General features: G+C 43.3%; 2 protein-coding genes across 3 annotated transcripts in view; one reads left to right on the top strand and one right to left on the bottom strand.

Annotated features, from left to right (window-relative positions):
- The window catches only part of col4a2 (collagen, type IV, alpha 2), a 56,664-nt gene extending 34,447 nt beyond the window's left edge, over positions 1-22,217 (top strand). The window contains exons 5-48 of one of the 2 annotated variants that reach the window (XM_084544454.1): positions 4,460-4,594; positions 4,693-4,737; positions 4,831-4,947; positions 5,043-5,111; positions 5,239-5,274; positions 5,367-5,420; positions 5,510-5,545; positions 5,676-5,717; positions 6,571-6,639; positions 6,748-6,792; positions 6,932-6,979; positions 7,075-7,110; positions 7,191-7,235; positions 7,921-7,978; positions 8,782-8,895; positions 10,041-10,190; positions 10,281-10,349; positions 10,493-10,644; positions 10,744-10,816; positions 10,911-11,017; positions 11,152-11,335; positions 11,739-11,783; positions 12,085-12,159; positions 12,248-12,346; positions 12,469-12,690; positions 12,787-12,948; positions 13,035-13,205; positions 13,344-13,487; positions 13,576-13,701; positions 13,802-13,983; positions 14,138-14,201; positions 14,306-14,380; positions 14,465-14,572; positions 14,679-14,786; positions 14,875-14,946; positions 15,311-15,436; positions 15,594-15,710; positions 15,874-16,035; positions 16,420-16,518; positions 16,628-16,774; positions 17,067-17,183; positions 17,407-17,598; positions 19,558-19,844; positions 20,939-22,217. In XM_084544454.1, the coding sequence (XP_084400580.1) occupies positions 4,460-4,594; positions 4,693-4,737; positions 4,831-4,947; positions 5,043-5,111; positions 5,239-5,274; positions 5,367-5,420; positions 5,510-5,545; positions 5,676-5,717; positions 6,571-6,639; positions 6,748-6,792; positions 6,932-6,979; positions 7,075-7,110; positions 7,191-7,235; positions 7,921-7,978; positions 8,782-8,895; positions 10,041-10,190; positions 10,281-10,349; positions 10,493-10,644; positions 10,744-10,816; positions 10,911-11,017; positions 11,152-11,335; positions 11,739-11,783; positions 12,085-12,159; positions 12,248-12,346; positions 12,469-12,690; positions 12,787-12,948; positions 13,035-13,205; positions 13,344-13,487; positions 13,576-13,701; positions 13,802-13,983; positions 14,138-14,201; positions 14,306-14,380; positions 14,465-14,572; positions 14,679-14,786; positions 14,875-14,946; positions 15,311-15,436; positions 15,594-15,710; positions 15,874-16,035; positions 16,420-16,518; positions 16,628-16,774; positions 17,067-17,183; positions 17,407-17,598; positions 19,558-19,844; positions 20,939-21,193 (4,839 nt within the window). In that variant the 3' untranslated portion in view covers positions 21,194-22,217. The remainder of the gene's footprint in view (positions 1-4,459; positions 4,595-4,692; positions 4,738-4,830; positions 4,948-5,042; positions 5,112-5,238; positions 5,275-5,366; positions 5,421-5,509; positions 5,546-5,675; positions 5,718-6,570; positions 6,640-6,747; positions 6,793-6,931; positions 6,980-7,074; positions 7,111-7,190; positions 7,236-7,920; positions 7,979-8,781; positions 8,896-10,040; positions 10,191-10,280; positions 10,350-10,492; positions 10,645-10,743; positions 10,817-10,910; positions 11,018-11,151; positions 11,336-11,738; positions 11,784-12,084; positions 12,160-12,247; positions 12,347-12,468; positions 12,691-12,786; positions 12,949-13,034; positions 13,206-13,343; positions 13,488-13,575; positions 13,702-13,801; positions 13,984-14,137; positions 14,202-14,305; positions 14,381-14,464; positions 14,573-14,678; positions 14,787-14,874; positions 14,947-15,310; positions 15,437-15,593; positions 15,711-15,873; positions 16,036-16,419; positions 16,519-16,627; positions 16,775-17,066; positions 17,184-17,406; positions 17,599-19,557; positions 19,845-20,938) is intronic. The other variant, XM_084544455.1, reaches the window with a different exon arrangement.
- Positions 21,221-27,339, bottom strand: rab20 (RAB20, member RAS oncogene family). Its single transcript, XM_084544457.1, has 2 exons — positions 26,721-27,339; positions 21,221-23,419 (listed from the first exon to the last, which is right to left on the bottom strand). Exons 1-2 carry the CDS (start codon positions 26,908-26,910, stop codon positions 22,821-22,823), a joined length of 789 nt encoding a protein of 262 aa, XP_084400583.1. The 5' UTR covers positions 26,911-27,339; the 3' UTR covers positions 21,221-22,820.
- Between the last annotated feature and the right edge of the window lie 561 nt (positions 27,340-27,900).

Raw genomic sequence — 27,900 nt, 5'->3', positions numbered from 1 at the left:
ACAAGAAGACGTCCTGTCTGAGTGTACTAAATTACAGTTCAACGTTTGTACAGTGCAGAGTACTCGACGTCAATCAGAACTTCCGGAAATGAGCGGTCAGCCCCGATCGCGTCATTGAGCTCACAAGACGAGAGGCCAAACGTATGACCTGGGCCGTCTGTGACAGAAAGAAAAATAAAGGAGTACAGACAGTTACAGCTGCGAAAAGAGAAAGCACGTCTCCTGGGCTTCAGAATCTGGTAAAGTCATGACCAGCTTTCAAAGGCCGAGGAATTCAGATCTGACCAGACAAACATGTGGGTTTGTTCGGTGTCCTTTAGTCAAGACCATGTCTGGTTGAAGAGCATTTTAGCTTCCCCTCGTCACAAGTTCACTCTTCGGTTTCGGAATTTAACCGACCTCAGGCCTTTTCTACTCTTTCTAGTCTTCTGAGCGGTCTTATGGTACCCGTCATGGGCCGGCTGATTTGTCGGCCAGCGGAGACAGGAAGAGAGGACATGCAGACAAAGGAGAGCAAGAAGACAGGCAAAGGGATGTGAGAGGAGAGGAGAGGAGGAAAGGCTGGGTAGAGGTAGTGTGAGCAGATAAGAATGGGTGACAGGGGAGTATAGATGTGTGAAGGAAGCGGAGCTGTGGAGACTGATAATTAAAGAGCGGAAAGAGAGAGCTCAGGAGGACGAGGGAAAGTGTTAAGCTTCCTAACAAAACAGCTGGATAATGTTCTGTGACTGGTTTCATTTAGACAACTGATTAATCATGTCTGAACGCACAAACCTGTTCCAAATGACATTTTGTAAAAACCTCACGATCACGGACTCCTCCTCAATCCACCTCCACAAAGACAGATTCATACAAATGGGGACAGGAGCACATTATTTAGGAAATCTCTCTTCAAGGAAATTGTACTGCAATGCTTTACACTGTACACTGTAATGGAAAATTCAATAATTTCAGATGCCCCACCTCCCACTGGGGCATCCCCTTGTCTTTAATCACTTGCAAACTGATGATGTCAAGACTCTGATACCTGCAGAAGACAAAGGAGTGTGAAACCTAGGGGGGGTTTCCTCAGGTATAAATGTCTACGTCTTCCCATGCTCAGGGTCTTTTCCTTCACCATTACCGCTCGGGTGGGGAGTGACCTTTTCTCGCAAGCAAATAAGACTTGTTGGCCGGCAGACGTCTCTATTTCATTATTCACCAACAGCAAACAGCAAAAAAGTTCCACAGCAACACGCAAAGAGTGGTGGAAGTTATTGTGCGGCAGAGAGTTTGAGAGAGTTTCTCACCTGTCACTAACTGGTCAGCCACTGCAGGAAGAGGCCGTGTTTGTGGTCGCTTAAAAGTTCTAGACCCCCGCATTCATGGCCCTGCAAACTTTTATTTCTTAGAAGGGATACTTTTATTTTCCTTTCAACGTGTGATGGTCAGTTAGACCTGCACCTTTGTTCTGATCTGTCCCAAACTCTGGTTCAACAGACTAACCAGAACTTCACAGAACTTTCTCACCCAGTAACACGGTGAATTAGGGTTTAGGCAGAAGCCCTGCCATTACAAGTTCCAAGTGTGATGGGAGGTCTCTGTAACTTTGGTGTCTTACTTGAGTAACAGTTCAGCTGGGCTCTATAGGTCTAATGTTTTCTCCAAAAATCCATTAAGAATCAGTAGTTTGTGTGTGAGAGACAGTGTTACAAATGAGGAGCCTGTTATGTATGACAGAATGTTTGCTCAGTGGACCTTTTATTTTTGAATGCACACACACATTAAGAAAAATCTCTGCCCTTATCAGCCATAGAAGAAGACTGGCTTTTATCAGGCCTCTGCTTTAAGCCATGCAAAAAGATATAAAGCAGTGCCATTTACCGTGCAAACGCTTTAGACAAGGATCTTCTGCACACATGAGCGCACTCGCACACGTGGTTCAGTTGAGACATGCCGTTTTTTTAATTAGACGACTTCATTCCAGCTGACGCCACTCCTCCCCTCCGTTACTGTATATTTTGCTTCGCCCTCTCGGTGTGAATTATTGCGATGCCTTTGCTTTGACAGAACCATTTGTCTTCGGCAAATGAGTCAGCTTGATTAATCTCCTTCTCAGATGGATGGCTTGCCTGTGCGCATGGGTAGAATTCACCTTAATTCATGTTCCCAAAGGGAGTTTATTTCCAGTGTGACGGAGAAAAATAAAACCGCTGGCGGTCTAGTCAAGGAGGCGCGTTTGTTGATTCTGAACGTTGATTGTTTTACACAAGAAATGAATTTATATAGAGCGATGAAGAGGACTGGGAGTCCGCGCTGTCGTGTTGCACCGAGACGGAGGCACACGCCCAGCAGCCATCTGTTCTAAGTTTGCTATAAATAATTGATATTGTGATATATGTGGTTTCTCGCTGAAAGAAACACCAAATTGCATCACGCGCCTTTCAGAGACGTTTCCAGCCTGTTGTCCGAATATTCAGGATATGTTTTATATAACCGCGGTCGCACATTTTTAGCCAAGCTGGTGGTGAGACTTATATTTCCCAGTGGACTGTGAAACATTCATGGTTTCCAGAGGTTGAATCCTAATGACTCCGAGGACGCCCTGGCTTGCCTAGTGCAGCCACAAGGTTCACATTTGTGGTTTTGATTGAAATGCCTCAACAACTATGTATAGAATCGCCCAAACATAAAATATATAAGATCTGCATATGTCCAAATCTACAAGAAATAGAAATAGAAGTCACTATGCAGCATATACATAGGAAGGATAAATGATAAGGAGCTTGTGGATGCCTCCTCACTACAGTCTGAGTTGTTTTGACAGGACTGTTGTCGGTTGTCTGCTCTATAGGCAACAGCTGCAGGGTCGAGAGCAAACAGAGACAAAACACACACCTCCTGTTCCAAAATCCATCCATAGACAAAGCTCTGTCTGCCACACACACACAGGATGGAGACACTCTAGCTGCCGGTTTCATGAGTTCAGCTGGGGTATTTATCTCACACTATCTGCATCTGATTCATCCGTGAGCTTGTTTAAATTTATTTTTTTGTTTAGGCTCTCAGCAGTTTTATTTATTCCTCCGAGACCCTTGGCTCTAGCTTAATGTTGCGCAGCACAGAGCGTTTTCTGTCTGGGGACAAACAGCGCCGCTGTGTTTGTTGGTTCTCACAGGAACTCGGTCAGGCCCCCGAACCTCAGAGGTCGTCGCTTGCCGACCCCGCGAACCCCCAGACCATACAAACACGCCACATTCCCATGGTATCGTCAGCCTCTGACTCTTCCAAAAGCACTGTCCTCGTATCGCTCTGTTTTCCGTCACCGCCCACGCTGGCCGAAACTCTTGCCGCCCCTCGGCCACGTGAATGACTGTCACCGTGAAACGCTGAGTTACGAGTGAGAGTGTTTGAAAAGCACCTGTTTTCCATCTCTTAAAGGACTCTACTTGACCTTTTGGTTGCCGTCACACACCCTGAACCACTGAAGTCCTCCATTGTCACGACCCTTGTATATTCACCTTTGTCAGTTTGCAGCAGACAGTTATTTTGAAGACAATTTCAGGAGTTAAAAATTGAAATCCTTAAAAATGTAGCAGCCCGGGCTTGGCGGTCATTTTCTGCCAAACTGCTCACTTTTCTTCCTTCCTATCTAGGGGCCTGTCTCCTCTCTTTCGTCACTTCAAGTATCATAATCAAATTGTTATATTTAGCTTTCAGATGGGGGGGCTGTCTGCAGTTTCAAACAGACTAAATACGTCTGAACAACCACTTGAAGTACATTTCTTCTTCTCATTAAGGAGACATCTGACAGTGCAGCTCAGCATTATTTATATTAACTTAATCTACTCGCTGCTCTGTCTCCATCTTGGAATAACAGTGTGTGTGTGTGTGGGGCGGGGGGGTCCATTTATTACAGGCTAGAGTTGATAAGTTGGCGTGCAGGTTTTAAACAGTTTCCTCTTGCTTATTGTGTCCCTTTAAAGTTGTAGTTTAGAGACATTAAATTTCCCTTATATGGATTTTGTTGATGCGTCAAAGTATCTGGGGGTGACGTTCAGCTTTATCTTCCAGTTATTTTTCTAACAATGCACATTTGCAGTCTACAGCTTGGCCACTAGATGGGTGTAGAGAGCAAGCAGTGTTGAAGGAGAGGCGATTATTATTAGAAAAAGAAAAGGGTATGTCTCCCCCTGGTGGTGCAAAGTGTAAGTTCACGCAGAAATTTTAAAAAGAATTTAAGGGAAATATTGTTAAATATATAGAATATATTTTTCTTGTTGCATTGTTGTGATCCTTTAGTTTTTTGTTTTTTTTTAACACATCTCTTACTCTTTTCAAATCTCTCTCTTCTTATCCTCTTCTTACAACAGGTGAGTAAACTTTTTTGCTCCGAATCTGCAGTATCTTACAGTTTATTTGACATTGCTTCCTTGACTTGAAGTTAATCAACATAATTTTTGTGTCTGTTCAATCTCAGGGTCTCCCCGGGCCCCTTGGTCCACAGGGCAATACTGGGCCTACAGGGAGACCAGGGGATCACGGCATCCAAGGACCAAAAGGGCAGAAAGGTGACAGTGGACCCGGTGGTTTCATGGGTCCCAAAGGCAGTGTGGTAAGATGTCTTTCTATTTTCTTCATATTTAATTGTCAAATAGATATTACAGTGAATACCGTTTTGTTATAATGTGTGTGATTCTTGTTGCTTCATAGGGAATGACTGGCGTACCTGGGTTCTCTGGAAACAACGGTATTCCCGTAAGTACATCAGGCGGTCTGGGTGAATTGGGCACTGGGAGGTCAGTGTCTGCTGACGGACTGTTAATTCTGCTTGTGTCGTTGTCTATGCAGGGACATCCCGGACACGGAGGGCCCAGGGGGAGGCCAGGCGCAGACGGCTGTAATGGGACTAATGGAGATCCTGGCTTCGGGGGGCAACCCGGCTATAATGGCTCACCTGGTTTTCCTGTGTGTAATCCCAAATCGCCAAGACAGTGAATTGTAAATACAAAGATATTGATTTTACTGCGTGTGACCACTGTTTTTCCTTTCTCGACTTTCAGGGTCAGGCAGGCAGGAAAGGAGAGAAGGGAGACACTCTGGATATCAGTGTGTACATGCAACGTTTCAGGGTATGGAAGAGGAAATTCACACCTAATGGGATTATTGTTGACCCCATAAAAATCCTGAATTAATATTAGGACCGGCATCATCTTTAGATTATGCTAACTTGTTGAAACTTCGATCATCTCTCCTCAGGGTGAACAAGGCTCACCAGGATTCAATGGAATAATCGTAAGACACATTATCCAGTCAACTTAATTATTTGACAGTTTAGCGCAGTTGCAGCCTTTCCCAACTGTCGTCTTTCAACTGATTTTTTTCAGGGGGATTCAGGAAACCCAGGAAGGCCGGGTAACACAGGCATACCAGGACCAAAGGTAAGTAACTGCATGTGTTATTTTTAAGGCTTCTCAGACATAATCAGTTGTTATGCAAAGTGTTTAAACCTCTTTGTGTCTTCTGCCAGGGTCCTCCAGGGCCTCCAGGTCCCCGTGGACCAAAGGTAAGACAGCAATAATAAGCATTTAATCAAATATAATACAATTTTGATGTATCGCTGTAAATGCTGATGCAAAATAATCATATATCCCATGTTTGTTTGTTTATTTATTCTTATTTTATTTTCCTTGCAGGGCACTATGACCAAAGTGATTAAAGGAGTCAAAGGAGACCGGGTGAGTGAGCGTATTTGTTCAAGGCTGTCAGGTCCACTTGCATTACTGTAGAGCAAACGCATGGAAGCAGAATAGTTTGTTGCATGGAGAATCCTGAATTTATGCAGGATCTCAAAACATCTGATTCACTCCAGTTTGAGGTCTGCTTTTGCACTTTCATATTCGGTGATTGGCAGTGGTGCAAAGTGACTGGAGTACTTTTACTGAAGCGTTGTTTTTATATCCGACTGTTTCCAATTTATTCCAATGTGAAATTATGTTCTAGTAGAGTCTGTGACGTGTTAGTAGTTGTAGTTCTTGTAGTAATTTTTTGAATATGTCAAATTATGCATAATTATTTATTAGAATTAAAGATTACACTGTCCAAAAGATGAATATATGGATGTTATTGCAGTCAATTTAACTGCATTCATGCATCGTTATAGGATTTATTCATTCATTAATTTTTTTTATAACTGCTTGTCCTCTGGAGGGTCCCGGGGTGGGAGGTCACTGGGCGAGAGGCGGGGTACACCTTGTACAGGAATGTTTTGCATTATAGAATTTAGTCATTTAATAATAACAGCATCAGTATATGAGTATATCATTCTCACACTTTTATTCTCCTAATACTTTTATCTAGCTTTATTTAAAGATGTCAGCTTTAAGGATTTGTTAACCGTGGAGATGTGGGATAGTGGTGAAGTGCCTTGAGCAAGCACCAGAAAACCCAAACTCAAACTGCTTCAGGCGTGCTCACTTGGATCGGCTACATGCGGAGACCAGACTCCTTGCATGTCTGTACGCACACACTGCACATGGCAGATTTTATGATTTAATCTGACTCTTGTTGAACTTTCTGCTTTCACCACAGGGGGAGACTGGAGAACAAGGGCCCCCAGGAAACTCTACTTACCAACATACTTCGCCCTCTGAGCTACGAGTACGCACTTTTATTCATTAATCGGCTTGAATTACATTTAAAAAACAGCGTTGCAGAGTGTTGCAAACACATGTGTATCATATATTCACTATCATTCATTTATTTTAGGGACCTACTGGAGAAAAGGGTCTGAAAGGAGAAAGAGGAGATCAGGTACGTGATCGGACATTTTGATCAAACACGAACCACATTTCTGCGTCTCACATATCCGCGCCAAGAGCACACAGATGCATGCACATGCCGGCATTGTCACTTCTTCGGCTGATCTTCTCTGTTGTTCGGTTTATTTCAGGCAGACAACAGAGGAGAAACGGGCATCATGGGATACCCCGGAACACGGGTTAGCACGGAAACATTTCTTCACCTCCCAGTAAACTATTGTTTTCTCTCCACGCTCTGAATTCATAACCTATGCTCTTTGTTACTGTGTTCTAGGGTGAGTCTGGAGAAAATGGGAGACCTGGACCAAGGGTAAGTTAAAGACCGTCATTAGAGCCTTGAATTACAATCAGATTTAATTTTATGACTCCATGATGAAAACTCTGTTTCAGGGCGATCTTGGTGACCCGGGGCTACAAGGCAGACATGGTCCTAAGGTGAGAACATAGTCGATTAAGATCGCTTTTAAGGAAAAACATATGACTGCTCAAATTCAGCAATTTGTGGTTGGTAATAGACGATTGCAAGTACAAGTGCATTTATTCACGTACTGTACTTACATATCATATTTGAGGTGTGTTTGAATCTCACCATCAATGGGTCAGACATTAAAAGCTAACACCGTTCAGGCCCGCGGGCCGTTTGTAATAAATTGCAGCGGAGAGTCGAAAGTTTCCAAAGATTCCAGACAAAATTTATTAGAAATATATCTGACATCAGTATCTATATAAGCATTACAGAGCACCAGATAGTTTGAATCCTTGTGGGTAATGAGGGGGGAGCCTTCTTTTTACTTTTTCTAGAAAGTTTTGACCTACTTCAAATAAGCAAGTAGCCACAGAGAGAAATTAGAGGGTTTTATCTGATCAGTAAATTGATATATTAGTATCATAGTATACTGCTCCACTCTTTATACTTTGTCTATTTTGTTTTCTTATCGGTGTAAGAAAATATGCACCGAAGTAAAAACAAGATCAGAGACTTAGAAGAAAATGTGACGCGATAAGGCATACAGATAACATCAGCTGGATGGACCATATCTGATCTATATTCTGCTGAGATGACAAGTTCAGCCCCGGCAAACTGAATCCCAAAACGACTGACACTGAGTTTGCCTTGCAGGGAGTCAGAGGCGACGCCGGAGAGCTGATTTCAAGAGACTCCACTTGGCCTTCAGATGGTACGTTGATTGTAGAACAAGTCAACAGGAAACTAAATGAGTTCTGATTCTGAGATTAAACAAGAAGTGAAACTCTGCATGGAAATGAGACGTATGTGCAATTTAACCCACCACCGAGGTTCATCAGGGCGTGTGGACCTGTTACAGTTATTAAAATCAATACCACAGCTGACTTGTTTCGTGTGGGATGGAAAGTGATGTATCCTGTCAGCAACAGATGTTGGACGGACATCTAGTTTGTATATTTCAACAAGGGGAAATCAAGTGAGAGCGCTTAATGAGCATTTATTTTGGGAACAATGTGAAAGTGCTTTGGTGGTTAGACTGAAGAAACCAGAGCTGAATCACAGACAACGGAGAGTTGAGACGCTGGTGGTGGTGGAGCAGATGACGTGAGCGGGGGGGGGGGGGGGGGGGGGGGCCTTAAAGCACAGGGACCAGGGTTTGATTGGCTCAGACAACGAGGGCAAACGGGTCATTGGACGAGAGTGATGGTGTTGAAACTGAGAAGCACGTGATTTCGAGAGCGTGGGAAAGTGGGAGAGATGAGGAAATAGGGAAACAGAACATGAGGAGACAGATTCTCCTTGTCGAACTTTTGCCCTAAAGGCAACGAGAATCTTTGTGTTCTCATAGTGTTAAACAAACACAACCGTCAGTATTGGTATTCAGTGCATTTAAATGAGGGTACAACTGTTAATAAAAACTCTTGTTGAAGTGAATCATGTGCCAATAATGTCTGAACACCATTAATGCTAGCTGCTGTTGCACACATGCTAATAAATGTTTTTATTTTTTATCAGCTGGACCCCCAGGCCCTCCTGGTGAGCAGGGCCCACGAGGAGAGAGGGGTCCAATAGGCGACAAAGGCTTCCGCGGACTTCCTGGACCTCCTGCCTCTGAAAGGCAGCAAGACGGTCTGTAAACTGAAGCTGTAGAAAGCGATTCTTCAACTAACTTGAATGGCTGTTATCGAGAGAGTTGTACACACAGTGGATTGTAGCACACAGTGACATCACCTTCAAGTTTTTGGAGTCACTTCCATTTACATGTCCCAAAAACCCATTTTGCCGGTCAGATGGAGCCCCAGCTCGTTCATGTGTCCCCAGGTTAAAAGGTGTCAAACTGGTGATAAGGTTGGCTAGCACAGCGGCTCACTCAGTATTTGTTTACTTAACTCACGTCACCGCAGCGCTGAAGAATGTTATCCCACGTTGCACATTTTCCTCATATTGTGCGCAGCCAGAGACTAAACATTCACACAGAGGCCGACACTCTTGTGTGGCGGTGACACGAATAGAGAAAAGCCAAGAGACGTTAGACGATGAAGCCACAAAGGTTTATTTTGAGACAGTCACAACTTTATGTAAATGTTGGCAACCTGCTCCAAATCTGAGCATATAGTTGTGTGCTTTAAATTTCTAGTGGCCACATTGTCTTTAGCCTCGTGGCTGTACACCAGTCAGCCACAACATTATGACCACTGACAGGAGAAGCAAATGACATTTACCATCTTACCACAGTGTTCTGCTGGGAAGCTTTTGGACCTGGCATTCATTCATGTGGATGTTAGTTAGATGTGTAGCACCCACCTAGACCAGACCAGGCACCCCCACCCCATAGCAATGACACTCCTTGATGGCAGCAGCCATCCCCAGCATGATGTATCCTGACACAGACACACACACAAATTATTTAGGAACAACTCAAAAAACATGAAGAACAGCACAAGGTGTTGACCTGGCCTCCAAATTCACTAGATCCCGAACTGATCAAGCATCCCCACTAACAACATTATGTTACCAGACACCACAGGACACCCTCAGAAGGCTCATGTCAATTCTCTTATGAGTCACAACTGTTTTGGAGGCACAAGGGAGACCTACACAATATTAGGAAGGTGGTCACAATGTTATGCCTGATCAGTAAATGAAGTTGTTTCTGGAGTCTTTAGATACAAGCCTACATTAAATATCTGCAGGTGTGAACAACAGAATCAGTTTTCATGAGTTGTTGTCATCACAGGTGCTGTAACTTTTCTTTTTTAATTTCTCTCTGGCAGTGTGGGATTTCTTTGGGCCATTCGGTTACAAGGGTGAGATGGGAGAGAAGGGCCAGCAAGGGGAACCAGGACGCCCAGCAGTCAGGCCAGGACCCCCTGGAACCGACGGGCGCCCAGGTGACATGGGCCCTCCCGGACCCAAAGGAACATGTGAGTGAACGAGTAAGAAGTGGCACGAGTAGTTTCAGTGTCGTCTAAGTTTGTTTCAAAAATGTTTACTGTGCTTGTATTTGTCTCTAGTGGGAGATTTTAGTGGATCCCCGGGAGAAAGAGGACGGCCTGGCAGTGCAGGCATCAAAGGAGTGAAAGGTGCTACAAGCATGCTGTTAGATCTAGTACAGCTGTAGATATCATAATAACACACAACGCCTAATCGGCATTATAATGAGTTGAATTTTCTAAAACATTTACCAAGATCGCTGACCTGTGGGTGTGATGTTTTGTATGGTTAGGTGATCACGGCGAATGCAACTGCACCATTGTAAATTCCCCACCTGGTTTACCCGGCCCTGCTGGAGATAAAGGTGATGCTGGGATGGTTGGAGAGTTTGGCCGGGAGGGTGAAGAAGGAGACCCGGGTCGCCCAGGAGATAATGGGATCCCTGTAAGAAAAATCAAGAAGATCAAATAAAATAATCAAAATAAATCTGTTCCATTGTTTATTTTAAATACTCGTCTAACACTTCTCTGTCTTGTGTCGTAGGGACCTGCTGGGCTCAGTGGTTTGCCAGGCCCAAAAGGCAGAAAGGGGGACACAGGTGTTGCTACGCAGAAAGGTGCAGTGGTTTTATAATTTCATCTAATTTCTGATCAGCCTCTTCCATGTGTGGGCATACTGTGTGTAAACATTTGTGCTTGTAATTCCTACAGGATATCCCGGAGACCCAGGAGATCAAGGAAGAGATGGTGAGCCAGGAGAACCAGGAACTCCAGGGGCAAATGGTCTACCTGGTTTCCCTGGCAACCCAGGTCTTCCAGTGAGTCAGTTCTTTCCCAAATGGTCATATTTTAGAAAATTATTTTTGTTTATTTCATGAACTTCTTCTTCCTTTCCGTACCTCTCATGGCTTCGGACCTACAGTATAATAATTGTGCTGGTTCATATAAACAGGGAGAGCGGCCCTGGGGAGAACGTGGAGACAAAGGTTTTCCAGGTTTTCCTGGTCGACCCGGTGCAGCCGGGCTGAGGGGAGAACCTGGTGCAGACCTCAGGGGCCTCAAAGGTCAGCGTGGTTTACCTGGTGATGACGGCCTCACTGGCTATGATGGACTTCAGGGAACACCTGGCAGTCCAGGTATGGAGCAGCTTACTGCCTCCTTGTATTCACTCTCATTGTTGGTGTTTAATATGTCTCCTGTAAGGCTTTATCTTATTAAAAGTATTTTACCTGTTTTCACTCTACTAAGTATTTCATTTGACTTTGCCTTTCTTAAAAAAAAACAACAACTGTCTTTTGCAATTTAATGCAAAGCAGTGAAATGGGAATGAAGATTAATGGCTTGTGATTAAAAAGGAGGAAGCATGATGAGCAGATTTTGCTGTTTTATTTAATTTTCCTTCTTCTCCTCCTACTGCCTCCTTGATGAAGGAGCTGCATCCCTCAAACCAGCGGCAGCTGAGCTTGAGACAGTGCTTGTGCTTTTGAATAACTCTTGTTTCGAATGCCTCTTTCATTTTCTCTCTTTTGCAACTGAAAGGCGACTGTAGTCCAGCAGGAGATGGAGAACAGGTGGATGTGACAGGTAGCTGGTATAATGACGTTTTCATCTTATTGCTGCCTTTATAACAGCTCCTTTGTGCTTTGCCTCTGGATTATAATCCTGTTGTGCATGATGGTGTTTTTTTTTTTTTTTTTTAATTGTGTATAACTCTAGATGTAGTGTGTTGAGATACCAGCTAACGTAATGGTAATGTAATGTTCTGAAAACCACCCACGCTGGGCAGCAGTCAAAAATCACTTGCACCAAAATAGTCATTTATAAACCTTCCACATACAACCATGATGTTGCCCTGAAGATTGTATTTATGCTATTTTCTTCTAAGGCCTTTGTGAAGCTATTCCAGGACCTCCTGGGCCGCCTGGACCTCCAGGACCCAGTGGATTTCCAGGTTTCCCAGGTAACGTGACAAGAAACTAGTACTAAATGTTGCCTGCAGGTTAAGTGTTATGGTAATTTGATGGCCCTTTATATTTTTTATCTAACAGGTCCTCTTGGCCAAAAAGGAGGCCAGGGTTTACGTGGAGTAACGGGAGAGAAAGGAGAACAAGGAGATAGAGGCAGAGGTGGCAATACTGGGCCACCAGGTAAGGAGGGACGAGACAAAACTGACTGTGCAAGAGTCAGACAGATAGAACTGATCATGTCTTATCCTTGATTTGAATATATTCTTTAGTCCAGATTGACTTTTATTGGTTCTCCGTTACAGGTTTTCCAGGCCCCCGCGGAGACCTTGGTATTCCTGGCAGGAAAGGTTCAGTAGGAAATCCTGGTTTACCTGGTATGCGTGGCAGGGATGGGGCGCAAGGTGAGAAGGGTGTTCATGGAGATATCCTTGGAGCATCTCCTGGACCGCCTGGTGACCCAGGGCTGCCTGGGCTTCAAGGTGATAAAGGTCTCTCTGGAGAGCAAGGCCAGAAAGGCTATCCAGGTTAGCTGTGTTTTCACCTTGTTATTTTATTAAATCAATAATTATAATAATGAAATAATTAACTACAGAACATTCACAACTCATTTGTTTGTCCAGGAATGTTTGGCATGCCTGGTATGATTGGCTTCAAGGGAGAAAGCGGACCTGCCGGCCTGCAGGGAGAGGAAGGAAGGCCTGGGCCAGCGGGCAAGTATGGCTTCCCTGGTGATCCTGGAAGAGCAGGTCCACCTGGGCCACGTGGTTCTACTGGGCAGCCAGGTGAGAGGAACACACAGACACTCTTAAAACAGTTTTGTTCACATCTAACATCCCTGATCCTTCTGATACATCATCCTGCTCACCAGGTGTTTCTGGAGAAAGAGGAAGCGAAGGGGACCCAGGTCCTCCAGGTCCAATAGGATTAAAAGGTACCCCAGGAACATATGGTGAAGATGGTGTTCTCGGAGAGTACGGCACACCAGGTGACCCAGGACAGCCAGGGGCAAGCGGACGCTCAGGACTTCCCGGAATGAAGGGTTTGTTCTTCAGACAATCTTCTTCTTCTGTATTGCAGTATTGAGAATAAATAATCAAATAATGTATTTAAATATATCCTTAATATATCCAAACAACATTAGTCACAGCGTTTGTTTTTGGAACTTCTCTATTTTCAGGAAAAAAAGGGTCTTCCGGTATGTCAGGATTTGAGGGGATCAGGGGTGATGGAGGAGTAAAGGGCTTCAGTGGGCAGAAAGGAGAGCATGGACTGCCGGGCGAAGTTGGTCAAAAAGGAATGCCAGGCAGAAGTGGAGAGAAAGGTGAGACTTTCACCCAGTAATTCATCATTGACTCGTTGAAACTTGTGCAATAGTTACTCTTTTCCTTGTTGTATGTTGCCTCTGCCAGGTGAACGTGGTTTGACAGGGGCGCCTGGGGATAAGCCTAAAATGTCTCCTCAGGAGATGGCTGTCATGAAGGGGGAAAAAGGATCACTAGGAGAGAAAGGACCTCCAGGTTTCACAGGGCCAAGAGGTGTGCAGCTCCGCTCAAATAACAGCCGTTCCTTCCTCTTCTTCTTCTTCTTCTCTATGTTCTCACCACTCCTTATATCATGTCTTACTGTTTTCCGCAGGTGATAAGGGTTTACCCGGTGTGCCAGGCACCGCGGGAAGTCACGGTCTTCCTGGAGAGCCCAGCACTAAGAAAGGTTCTCCCGGAGATCCTGGAGCACAGGGGCTGCCTGGGCTCAAAGGAATGCCAGGGCCGACTGGAAACCGAGGAATTTCTGGTTTTGATGGGATGACTGGCAACAAGGTGAGCAGGGAAACAATAGGAGCATTGGAGTGACTCAAGTGGCCTCAAAGATATACTCCCCCAATTGGCCCTCATGATGTCAGTGTTTTCTCAGTGCTCATAATCAGTAACAGTACACTGTAAATGACATGACCTTTTTTGTTTTACTTTTCAGGGAATTAAAGGAAGCCCCGGTGCCTACGGTGCATACGGTGACAAAGGAAGGAAGGGAGCCAAAGGTACAACCTTAAATTTAAACTTCAAACAAACCAGGATCTGTGGTATATACCAGCTATATTGCTTAAGTGGCTGTGAGGAAAATATTTTATGTTTTTTATTACAGGTGAGAAAGGACTTCGTATAGACCTTCCAGGAACTCCTGGGTTGAGAGGAGAGACTGGATTTCCAGGAGAACTAGGTACAAACTGTAGCTCCTACACTTATTGTTTTTGTTTTCACTGGTTTTGAATGTAGATGATATGAAATAATATCACCCTTACAGGGGAGAAAGGATTATTCGGAACAACTGGAGACAGGGGCATATCTGGTTTTGATGGTATTGAAGGGAAAAAGGGAACGCCTGGTGATCCGGGAATTCAAGGACAGCCAGGTAAAAGATTCACTTCTTTGTTACATGCTTTCTAGTTAAGGTAATTTTTCTGTCACACATTGCAGGCGAATTACATCACATGTACTTGTATTTATTTATTTTGTAGGCTCAGATGGCCAGACTGGATCTCCTGGTACCCAAGGTCAAAAGGGCTTTCCAGGGACTCCTGGAAGAGACGGACAGCAGGGCTCCCCTGGCTTCCCTGGAAGCAAAGGTAACAAGATCGAATAATTGTCCTCTTGTTCTTTCTCTTCAAACTTACATATTTGTTTTTAATTCATCTGGGTTATGTAAACGTGCAGGTTATCCTGGACTGAAGGGTCTTTACGGATTACACGGACTGAAAGGACAAAAGGGTCTCTCAGGAGCAGCAGGTATTCAACCAGACTCCAAAAACACTCAAAGTGCTGCTACGATGCACCATGATATATGCCAATCGTATTTATTTAGCTATAAATTAGCTCGGTAATACTTTACTACCCTGAGTATGTGTATTTTGTCAGTATGTGTCTCTTACTTAGAATGATGGGCACCATTTTGCGCATACATTTTTTTTTAAAAGTTACTAAAGCGTTGTTGAGTTGATGTCAAAAAAGTAATTCCTGAAGTTTGCTTAAATTGTCATGAATATTTAATATCATAGAAGTGTTTTGCTATTAGCCTTGCTTTCAGAGATGTTACAATTGTTGAGCCAGGACCCTTTACAGGACCATGTCTTGGTTTTTCTGTTATATAAAGGTCTGGACGTTGTTGGACCTGCCGGAGAGCCAGGCCTTAAAGGAGCGAAAGGAGAGAGCGGTGACCCCAACAACCAGCAGGGTGTTCCAGGCATTCAGGGTCTGAGAGGCCCCCAGGGGAGTCAAGGTTAGCTGGTGTCCTTGTACATAAATAAGTCCCCAGTTTGAGAAGGGATCATCTACTTGCTGGTGTATCGATAAAAGAACCGGTGCTGCCCAGAAACACACGTCGTGTGGGGTAAACTTTCTTAAATCTCAAAACAATCCTGTGTTCATTTGTTCAGGTGACCAAGGTCAACCTGGACCACCAGGATTCCGTGGCCCCATAGGACAAGATGGAGTCCCAGGCAGACCAGGAGCCAGGGGGGACCCTGGCCTCCCAGGATCTATAGGATACCAAGGTGAAAAGATTCAGTTTAGATGAAGAAACCGTTGGTATTGGAGGCATTGATATACATATTATCTACTTCATTGTCTTCATCCTTCTTTCAAACACTGATATATTGGGGGGCCTTCCTGCATATTTCAAATGCATTTACTGACACTAAATTATTTGTTTCTCAGGTTCCCCTGGAGACAGCGGATTCCCTGGTTTGGATGCATCCCCTGGAGAAAAGGGTATACCAGGAGTTGGCGGTTTTCCTGGATTACCCGGCAGGAAAGGATTCAAAGGAGATCACGGTCAATATGGATACAGGGGGCCTGATGGTGTTTCTGGGAAAAAAGGTGTGAATTGAACGTTTGTATTGTTCAAGGCCACATATCAAACATTAAATGCCTGTGTTCAGATTACAACTGTACCGGGGATGAAATGTTTGCAAAGTTACTTGAGCATCCCGTGTTAAATTAAATGACGTCAATCTACATGGTAATTTAAACAGTCGTCTAATTTATAGTTAGTATAGCAAGAGAAAGAACACATACAGTACTGTATGGTGCTGCTTTTACTGTCAATAGGCCATTGAAATATATTATAATGGCTTAATATTATGTTAGTTATCGTTCTGATTTTTTTTACAACTTGTGCTATGTACTAATTTGGTAATTATGTAAATTATAGTAATTATGACCCAATAATCTTGATATTCTTCATATGCTTTTTTAACACAGGAATGAAAGGAGACCAAGGCGATATGGGATTTGTTGGCATGACTGGTATAAAGGGAGAAAGAGGACCAGTGGGTCCAAAAGGAAACACTGGACTCCCAGGTTAACTATACACTCATAATAAATTCACCACTTGTTATCGCATATTGGACGTACTTTTGTGTTGTTGTTTGTTTCTTCTTCAGTGTCAAATGATATATCTATTCTGCAGGTGTTGTCGGGATCCCCGGCAGCCAAGGTCCTCCTCCAATTCCCGTCAAACTTCCAGGAGAGAGGGGTCCTCCTGGGCCGCAGGGTATACAAGGACCAAAGGGTGTTAGAGGGACATCAGGGCCACGAGGTCCCCCTGGGGATGGAGGTTAGTAATTCTTACCGAATATTCACCTGCGGTTGTTGCCCAGGTGGTAGAGTGGGGTCGGTGTCTTGGTTAAGACACTGAACACATCGCTCCAAGTTTCTCTCGATGGGAACAGAGGTACCTGCATGACGACTCCACCGCTATTGGTGTTTGAGCTTGTTTGTGTGAATGAGAGTCAAAAATTCTTTATAAAACGCGAAAAGGCTATATATGGTAAGTGCATTTAACTTTATATTTGAACATACCCGCACACGTTGTAGCTCGTCAACATGTGTGTCCTGTTTCTCTGCAGGGTTCATGGGACCCATTGGGGAGAAAGGCATGCCCGGGATTAGTGGTACCCCAGGAACGCCTGGATTCCGCGGAGCGGTTGGACAAGTAGGCCACCCTGGTCTACAAGGCACGGAAGGTGCGTCTGACACCGTGGGGAAATTAAGGATTAGGTTAATAAACCCAGATTAAAAGATTAAGAGTAGGCAGAGGTTTAAGGAGGGAGCCAGTTACAAAGAAGTTTTTGATTGTTATTTTTTGTGAAGGTTGAATGAGTGAATAAAACCACTAAGTACTGAGCCGTTAGCAGACTATAAAGGTGTATTTGTATTATGCTGAATAAATTCTTCACTCCTCATTAGGCGCCCGTGGCCGCTCTGGTATCTCTGGGTTACCTGGTATGCCTGGCCGCAGTGTCAGCGTGGGCTACTTGCTGGTGAAACACAGTCAGTCATCCGAGACACCCATGTGTCCGGTGGGTATGTCTAAACTGTGGGACGGTTACAGCTTGCTGTACCTGGAGGGCCAGGAAAAGGCCCATAACCAGGATCTCGGTAAGTCAGATTGAACAGTAACATTGCTTTTTAGATTCGTTAGATTGATATCTTATCTGTATAATAAATCTTATCTGTGTAGTGTGTAGAGTTGCTGTACTGTGTGAAAGGTTTAGGCACTAAAAGCAAAGGATGGTTTGAAAAGTTTGTTCAGTTAACTCGACTCAAAGTGCAGTAAACAGAAAATGTTGCTCAATATTTGTTGTGTCCAGCCTTTGACTTTAAACTGTAGCAACTGTACACCTGCCAAGGCACTCGGCCGGCAATGTTTTGAATCCATAATTTGCATATTGCTGCTCTGTTGCAGAACTTCTCGTTATTCTTCTTGTTCTTCATAACTCTGGCTTTATGTTATGAGTCATTTCCATGCTTGAGAAAAAATGGAGTTAAAGGGGAACTACCGTTTTTTTACAACCTGGACCTTATTTCTGGCATAAAATACGATTGTTTACCTTTGGAAGATATTTAGCTGTGTATATCCATATAGTGGGAGTGACTGGGGACTTCATTTTAACCAATATTTTGTTATGATAGCTAGTGCTATTCCCTGTTGAGTCCGGAGTTACTTGTTGTCTTTTCGCGGACGTGCAGCGGTTTGTTATTCTTTGGCCAGCTGTTTCAACAAGCTCCTCATCCGTATACTCTGGCTCAAAGCGGTAAGGACGTCCATCATAAACAAAGTCGTCGTCCACAACCTCAGAGTCGGAAAAATATTCAGCCATGTTGCAAAAAACTAGCAGTAGCAAATTACGGGTAAACAAGCCGCGCAAACAAACCTTTAACTCCATTTGACACATGACGCTCAGAGATGACATCATCCAGGTCAGAGGTTAGTAGGTCAATCTACAGACCCCGGATGATGATAACAGGTAACTCCAGACTCAACGGGCAATAGCACTAGGGTATCATAACAAAATATTGGTGAAATAAACGAGTTTCGCGTTTCGGTGCCCCAGTCACTCCCACTATATGGATATACGCGGCGCTATAAATATTGTCCGAAACGACTCCAAATGACACCAAAGTTATATGGGTGAGTAAACAATCGTATTATATGCCAGAAATAAGGTCCAGGTTGTAAAAAACGGTAGTTCCCCTTTAAGGTGCTTTGCCGTCAGTATTGCATAATATTGCATAAGTGGCACCCGCCTGTGTACGTTTGCACAGTATTGTGTATCCATTTGTGAATTTGTCACAGAGTCCTGTCTCAGTCCATCAAAGGTCTCTTTCTTATTGTGTTTCCATTAAGAGCAACAGTAAGCATCCTTACTGAAAATGACACATTTTTTTCTATACTTGAAATCACATGAAAGCTACAGAAAAGATTTATTTTATAATCTAATCCAATTGTGCAAGCCAGTTGACTTTTCATAAAGTAATCAGACAGGAATCAACTATGTGTGAGAGGCAGAACAGTTCATTCTCTTTGAAGATTTGATTATAAATCTGAGCAAAATCTCACTAAATGTGAGAAAAATCTAAAACCAACACTGGATCACTGATCTGCTGCTAAGAGTTTAAACGGTGAAACTTCAGAGACTGGATAAGCTAGACGTTCCCAAAAACCCCCAAGAAAAAACAGCTTATGCCAAAACGGCTGGAACGAATGACGGGAAAATAAACTTTTCAACTCTGACCACAATTGTAGTGTGGCTATGCAACGGTTGAAAGAGGAAATAACACATTGTTCCTTACTGCAAATTGGAATTCAACTTCTATTTTAATGCACTGATACGTTCAGTTTTTTTGGTTTTTGTTTGTCTGATGACATGACAGGTAACTAGATGCCTTTCCAAACCACCACAAGTCTATATTTTTCCACGAGTATTTTAAGCATGTCATTTTTATTTAATATATAAATGCACTGTATATTAAACTGTAGTTTGTGAATTAAATATGCCGTACCAATAAAAAAATGCCTATTATTCAGAATATAACGCATTGACTTGTTCTCCCCAGGTTTGGCTGGCTCCTGCCTCCCCAAGTTCAACACCATGCCCTTCCTGTACTGCAACCCCGGAGACATTTGTTACTACGCCAGCAGAAATGATAAGTCCTACTGGCTGTCAACGACTGCTCCTCTCCCGATGATGCCCGTGGAAGAGGGAGAGATCAAACCCTACATCAGCCGCTGCTCGGTGTGTGAAGCTCCGTCCGTCGCCATAGCGGTTCACAGTCAGGACATCACCATCCCGATGTGTCCAAACGGCTGGCGCAGCCTGTGGATTGGCTACTCCTTCCTCATGGTGAGCAAGACTTTAAACACCAGTGGTGGAACTTCGCATATGTTGGCTTTTTATTTTATTTATTAAATACAGTGTAAACTCTTTTAGAGAGTGAGTCATCTCAGGTCTTTTTCAGTGTACGAAAGGTCTGACAATCAGAGTGCAGATATCCTCTCCTTCTTCGAGAAGCTCTTATCTTTTCACTCTTACTCTCAAACCAGAGAATGCTAATTTTGTACGGAAGAAATCAAAGGTGAAAGGGTTCTTATTATAACGGTTACACAAATGGCAAGAAAACCAGGTGTAGTTTTTTAGATTAAGATACATTGACGGTTCACCCAGGGTGAGGCTCAGCCACTGCACTCCAGGTTGTGTCTGACCCATAGACAGTATAAAGATGGATGACAGGACTGCTCCTCAAAAGTGAAGCCAAAGCAAGTAGCGCTCCCCCTGGTGGCTGGCTGCAGTATATGTCATAAGCTCCACCCCCTCCATGTTAGTGGGTGGGGCTTTCGTCAAACTAAAACACTAAAATACACATTTTCAAAGATGGTTTCTGTCATTTTAGGTGGTTAACATAATACTGATGCATGTTCAAGAGTCAATTTTCTCAGATAAATTTTGTTTAAGTTCGTTATTTGACGCTATAGAAACAGGATGTGACATAAAAGCGACTACCATGGGACCGTGAGAGTCCCACAAGAAATTCCCAAATGTGTGAATCTTGACTGCATCATTTCTGGTAGTGGGGGATCTCATCTCATTTTGTTTGGGGGCGAGCTGTGGCGTAGTGGTCAGAGAAGCAGCTTCGAACAGCCCATCCCCCCTATGCTCATGGTTTAGGTGCCTTGAGCAAGTACCCAACCCTAAATTGACTCCACAGGCGCCACACTGGTAGCAACCTACTGTGAACGAATGGATGGATCCAATGCAGAAAAATGTTTCCCCATTTGGGATCAATACAGTATAAATGAGCACCATAAATTTGGCACACAAGGTGTCACATTTATGGTGACAACACAGTGCCGCTGGTGAAGAAACATGTTTTTCTAATATTGTATGAAACCAAATACTTTGATGCACATTTGAATCTCCTCTCACCTTTGTGCCTGCAGCATACAGCAGCAGGAAGCGAAGGCGGAGGCCAGTCCCTGTCGTCGCCTGGCTCCTGCCTGGAGGACTTCCGCACGACACCGTTCATTGAGTGCAACGGAGCCAAAGGCACGTGCCACTACTTCGCCAACAAGCACAGCTTCTGGCTAACCTCCATAGACAAGTCGTTCCACGCCGAGCCGGCAGCAGAGACGCTCAAAGCGGGCCAGCTGCTGTCGCGCATCAGCCGCTGCCAGGTCTGCATGAAGAACTTGTGAGAGACTCTACGGTGGCGCTGACGGGAAGAAGTTGCCCCGTTTTAACAGTGGTGCACAGTGTGTCATCTCTCCGTCTGCGCACTAAACCCATCAAACGTCGGGGGATCTGAAATCACTCACCTAGATCGATGTCAATGGAAAACTTTCTCCACTGAGCCGCAGAGCTCAGGTATACAATGACTGCGTGACGCCTTGAGTTCCACTGTAGATACAACAGGAGAAACCCCACATTGAAAAATATCTGCACTGTGGGAAATATGTTTGTGTTGAATATGGTTTGGTGCTTACTATTTTTTTAACTTATTACCTCAGCTACTATGTCACATTGTTAACTATCAGAGACCGTACACTACAGCTGAACCAAAGATGCACATATATATGCACTGCTTCTAAATTTACTACATGTTTCTTTATTGTTTTTAAGAGTTGCAGCCCGCCGTAAAGCCACTAACACTGCTTCTCAGAAAAATTAAAGGTGAATGATTGATACTATTGACAGTATTATCCTGCTTTGACTTCATTGCTCCAAAAAAAAACTATTTTTTCATTAAATTACAGCTGTTAACTTGCTTTATGCATATTTAACTACTGCAAGTCATCTATATATGTATTTTTTTCATATACCATATGATCACAGCAATGCACTGATTCTTTTTTTTTTTTCTATCATCTGAATGAACTTGACCCCCTCCCCCAAGAGTTTTAAATGTTCATCTAATCTAATACTCGCCATCGTCATTACAAATCCAACTGCCAACAGGACATGTTTTCAACAACGCTTTGGATCAGAGGTCTAACCGTAGCCAATCCCCGCTCCGGTCATTGATCCCGGGTTAACGTTTAACATTTTACAAAGTAGGTCACCAACTCTACTCCACCTTGCCACACTTGTTTGGACGTAAACAGATCGGTAAGACCAGGAAAATTAGACAACATCAGTTTTAATTGTAATACAGTTACGGTTATTTCCATTACATGATCGATTCATTGGATTGTAAAGATTAAATGTTGTTTGTTATACGTCTGTTTGGTTGATTTGTTGTTGTTTGTTTTGTTTTTTTTGATCGGACAGAGCAGGCAAACTGCAAAATAAAAAATCTTTATTATGACAGAAAGCTTAAAAATTCAACAAAGGGTACTTTACACTCATGGAAAAGTGCCGGTAAAATACAAAGATTGGTGTCAATGTTAGTAACAGAACATTAAAGTGAAGCGTGATTAACAAAAAAACAAACATTTAGGTATAATAAACGACAATGTGCAATGTGCCACGGAGCTGAAAATTAGTGCTGTTTAATCCTTGGAAGTCTCATAATGCAGAACACTTACAAATAGCAGTGATTGGTTTCTCATCTGTCTTTGGGACACAAGTGCAGTTTCAGTCATTAGGGTGGAAGGTTTCAAAACACAGTTATATCCCTTCCTTGCAAAGAAATGCTTAAAACACTTTGAACTCTATTCTGAGGACCGTCTTCACAGCATCAAGAATGTATTGTGTGCTACCGGGAGGTCATTGATGCTATTGGTTTCAGTCAAGGCAAAAAAAAAAAAGTAGTACCATTACATGGATTTGGTGCTCATGCCTGATTGTCCTTTATCTGCGAGCCTCTTCGCATCTCTTTGGCCCCTAGCAGCAGGAAGACCTGGCCCGCTTGCCGCTGACCCTGCACTCCTCCAGATCCACTGTAGGAGACTTCTGGTTCTCGTGTCTTTTCCTTAGGATGGAAGGCAGCACCAGGTCAAACAGCGTCTCAAACAGAGTGTCCACGTTGTAGCCCGTCTTGGCACTTGTCTCGAAGCACATCTTCTCGGCGGGCAGGCTGCTGTTTTCGTCCAGGCCCTTATAGCGCAGTATTCTCCCATAGAAGGCCTTCGCATCCTCCTGTGTCACCTGTTTGTGAAGCATCCCGCCAGAGAGGGATGTAGGGGAGGCTGGAGGCGTGGGGCAAGAGGGAAGCACCTCCGGTTCTGTCCTCTCCTCCTCGCACTCAGTTCTGTTCTCAGACAATTCATCCGAGTCCTGGGAGATGTGGGCTTTAGGGTCTGTGAGATCCGCCTTGTTGCCCACCACGGCGTAGATGCAGTCATGGTTAGCTGTATCGGTCAGGGACAGGAAGCGCTCCTCCAGCTCGGCCAGGCTCTGCCAATTGGTGACGTCGTACGTGAGGACGACAGCGGCTGCACCTCGACAGTACATGGAGCCCAACCCGTGGAACTGTTCCCGGCCTGAGAAGACGAGAGGGAGGTCAACAACTCAACGCAAACTTCAAAATCAGCTATTCTGTATGTGCAGCACAGCAGAAGGATAAGACAGTCAGCAGTTTGGAAACAGAAACAAGCTTTGTTGTTGGAATATGCAGGATTATTGAAAGGGCACATTGTGCGAGATCACATTCCCACCGGGGGCATGTCCTGGTACCAGTTGGCAGTTAATTAGATACTAATGCAGTCTAATACAGCAGTGCAACGATAAATCCAACTTTTGAGAAGGTTGCAATGCTCATTTTTTTTTTTGTGGAAACTGTTTTAGAGGCGTGTTGTTAAATAAATCAGTGGTTCCCCACTATTTTCCCCCGGAGCCCCCTCCTCTTACTTCCACCTAAATAAAGCTGAGCCCTCCAGCTCACGTGCACACAAATGACAAACCTGTACCCAACTGCACACAAAAGCATCCAAAGCACCTTGATACAGCGTTTTGATCCAAGACCGTCGGTAGCTTCTCACCACAAATAACTCATTGTGACCAAGGCCGGTCCTGTCCGCAGATAAAACCAAAGTGTTAAAATGACTCTCCAGATACATAGATGGACTTCCTTTGCTGACGTTGATGAGTCACTTCCATATTTCTCAAACATGCCGTTTCACTCACGTACCACGTGAAGCTAGTTGTGTTGGTCACTCATAAAATTTTACGTTACCGCAACTTTGTAAAACCCTGATTGTGCTTGTGATTTTTTTTTTTTAGACAAGGGAGATTTACAATTATTGAGAGCTGATCAAAACTCGAAGGAAATGACTCCAGACGTAGCGTGAACTAGCTTAAAGTTAGATTGAAATTCAACAGTGTTCTTAAACTACGTTTTATTCGCTGATACTTTATTTAATTTTACACACATTTGTCCATAGATGCCACATATCAACACCATTATGCTTAGTATTCATGTACATGAACCGCACGGGCTGCTGCTGTTTATAGCTGCTGCTATATTTGCGTTATTACGGTAATTTAATGACGGACTGATACAAAATGGATGCTCCCATTTGATGTGTCATGTATAAATACATTTTAATAGCTGGGAAACCCCTTTAAAACTTCTTAAATGTCTCAAATGAGTTTTAGTTTTGTCTTAATTTACTTTCATATGATTGAAGCAGATGTCATTTAGCTTTCTACTTATCTATCTTTTACATGCCGGCTGAAGTAAGCGCCAAGATTTCCTCGAGCACGATTTTTGAAAACACTGTTTAACGCAAGTTTGGAAAAGACGGGTTGACACATGGATAGTCTAGTCTTCCTGTCATGACCCCATCATGTGACTATTAAGAGGAACAGGCTAGGCCTAGGCCTGAGAAGACGGCGCCGGACTTTGAAACTAAACTGTAACTTAAGACGGGACATTATCAGTGAGAAAAACAAGCAGCAGACAAACGTACACACCACCCTCCTAACTGTCACTCGTCCACGGCCTTGTGGTCTTCGTTGAAATGACTCAGCACTAATCTACCATTTCTCCACCGCAGTGACTGAACTGAACCCAACGGGGAGCTGTCACAGAGGTCGAGGAGTTCTGGAACAGAGACAGGAAATGGCTCACTGGTGACACAGCCGCCTTTCCTTATCACTGGGTTTCTCTTTTTTTTGTGGAGGGTGTATTTGAGTAAGAAGGTTTACTGTAATTCATGTTTACACAATCCTGGAATGCTGTGCAATTCAGAGCTTATTCATTCACAGACTAATGATTATCCTTGCAATAGCTAGACCGAATTAGTTTATTTAGGAGAAAATTCATTAGAGGTCGTCAGGGATAGTGTGTATGTTGTGTAGCTGATATGTAACATGTCAGAGCAACATGGGGGCTAAATCAATGACATGCAACAGAACTGACTGGAGCTTTAACTGACCACACTCACCACAGTCAGTTTCATGCTAGACTCTTTAAAGAAAAAACTCTCCTGGGGTTTGCTTTCTATAAGAGCCTAGAGAATAACGACTGATCTGCAACCATCTGTAATCAACTGGAAACAATTGATTCCAGTTACATTAAATATGGATTCGTTTTAAAGTTGCAGGTTCACAGAAAGATTAATTAAGTGGATGCTGAAAGGAAATTTAAGACAACATAGAAGAAGGCTTTAAGGTTCAACAGTAAGGTTCAAAGTAATTGCATTTTCTGACAATAACATATAAAGTTCAAACTGACCAATAAAGGGCTTTGTAAGGCACAATTTAACTTTTTTTAAACTAAACGCGCAGAAGAGTTTAGCAACTGTTGTTATTATTGAAGACTTTTTTATCATGCAGCCATTAACAATTTTTAATTTATTTTTAATTTTTAAAACAGGATCCAGTGCGTGAGTATCTGCAGACTGACTTCAGCTTGGATTGGGACACAGCAGTCCAAAATTGAGCAATAGGGCACAAGGCGACACACACACACACACAGCGATTTTACGACATGTTGTTCGGAGAGGTGGAAAAACTGATTTCGTATTTGTGGCAAAATAAATATTTACAAGGGCTTTTACCTGCATGTTGAATGATTTTCTGGTGGATTCTCATTTTAATAGTTATGTTAGCTCACTTGCAGGGCCTTGAACGCATCTTGGCAACTAAAACTGGAGCAAACTACTAGATTTTAGTTAATGCACCTGTGATTCTGTCATTTTCCGCACAAATCTAACATTTGAGACATTTGTGAAACTAAAACTGACATCAATATTTTCGTCGAACTGTTTATTTACCACAGTAGTTGAGTAATTGATGGTTATTTACATAAAGTCTCTACTTAAAACCTTATTCTTACTGTCACTCTTATTAAAACTGACTTGGCGGACAATGTTTATTATATTGTGCAATTATATCTTTACTATAACCACTTCCAATTCCCTTGAATGGTTAATTTATGTTCAAGATACAAATCCATTAGTTCCCAAGTAGGCCATCAGCCCATATATAAACTTTAAAGTATATTTAACCATCATCTAAAGAGTTATATTTTTAAAATATGACATTTCAAAGATGGATTACCAGTTTGTTTTGACCCTGTTTGAGTTGAAGCTCTAGGTGGCATGTTCTTGATCAAATATTTTTTTAAAGTTTAAAATGAATCAGCACAGTATCAGAGTGAACTTTCCATCCCACGGTTCCCATGAGGCAGACCGAGCAGTCACATGCGTGTGATTGCCTCAGGTGGTGGGGTCACGCGTTATCAGGTAAACACAGTTTATGAACCAGGGAAAGGAGGCATGATAGGAGCCTAAAAATAAACACTTGTAAGGAAAATAGGTAACATGAAGGAGGTATTACCAGCTGTGTCCCATATTGAGATATTGTAAGGTCCCCACTGTTTGAGGAAAAACGCCCCTCCGACGGTGCTGATGGTGTCTTTGAACTTCCTCTCCATGTACCTGTGGAGCAGCGACGTCTTCCCCACGTTCATGTCCCCGAGGAGAACAACCTTGACGTCAGGCTTCTTCATCTTCGACACGTCGGGCATGATGCTGCCCTGGAGCTTAAGTTCTCTTTAACGCGGAGAAGAGACGCAGACGTTTAACTCGTAAAAAACATTTCGCGAATTCCTCTGACAAACGCCATTTTATGAAGAAAAGTTCATTTGTGGCAACGTGAAAATCCTGTGCTGGCTCATGGTCAAATCCGCCGACAGTCGGAACTTCAAAAAGTAACTGAGGTAAAACAGGAAGTAGGTGAGAAGCTAAAGATCATGGGAGCTTTTCACCCGCAGTCCCGCCTCTCAGGCTCTTCTGTTAAGGATTAATGCACCGCAGTGATGGAAAGTACATCTCTTTTCAAAGATTCGTCTCTTTTGGTTCGGCTCCCTTAGATGAGAATGCACTTACGGCTCCCGGATGACTTTTCATTTAGTATAAATCGAACCCTTCTATTTTAGCCTAGTTTATCTATTATGGATGGTTTGTTTGTTACAAAAACAGTCACAATTACTATGTGTTTACCTTTTAAACAAACCTTTAAATGAAGAACTGAACACAGAACCATCAAAATGAAGTCCCACCCTGGCCTGCATGGATTCTCAGCAGAGTGGCTGAAGATTCGGCTCTCCTTGATGGGAGTCGACTCTTCTCGTTCGCTTCAAAGAATCTACTCTTGGAGACAGCTCGTTCGCCAACGACACATCACTAATGCACCGCCTCCAGTAGTCTTCATTTTAATCAGCTGCATATAACTCACTTACCACTTCATTGGGAAACACTAATGATTTGTTGTACTGATATTTTGACAATCCCATTTTCATTTAACATCCTCCAAAATTATCATGACGTTGAATTACCTACTTTTTTTTTTTAATGCTAAACGGATTCTAACAGTCATGAAGGGGAATAAGTGCAGGACTGTTATACTGGAATCAATGCATTTGTTTTCATTAGTGTACCTAATGTTTTAGCACATGAGTGTACAACAGTCCCGCAATATCCTCCACGTTCTCAAAATCTTTTTTAAAAAACTGTTA

The sequence above is a fragment of the Chelon labrosus genome (genome assembly GCF_963514085.1).
Source record: "Chelon labrosus genome assembly, chromosome: 5".
Taxonomy (NCBI): Eukaryota; Metazoa; Chordata; class Actinopteri; order Mugiliformes; family Mugilidae; genus Chelon; species Chelon labrosus.
Note: the sequence above shows the minus strand (reverse complement) of the source record. Positions and strands in the feature narration are given on the sequence as shown.

Excerpts from the sequence above, each read along its gene's own strand:
- rab20 (XM_084544457.1), bottom strand. The coding sequence starts at position 26,910 with ATGCCCGACGTGTCGAAGATGAAGAAGCCTGACGTCAAGGTTGTTCTC. Across the intron at positions 23,420-26,720 it reads CTCAATATGGGACACAGCTG|GCCGGGAACAGTTCCACGGG; the intron begins GTAATACCTCCT and ends TCGTCTTCTCAG.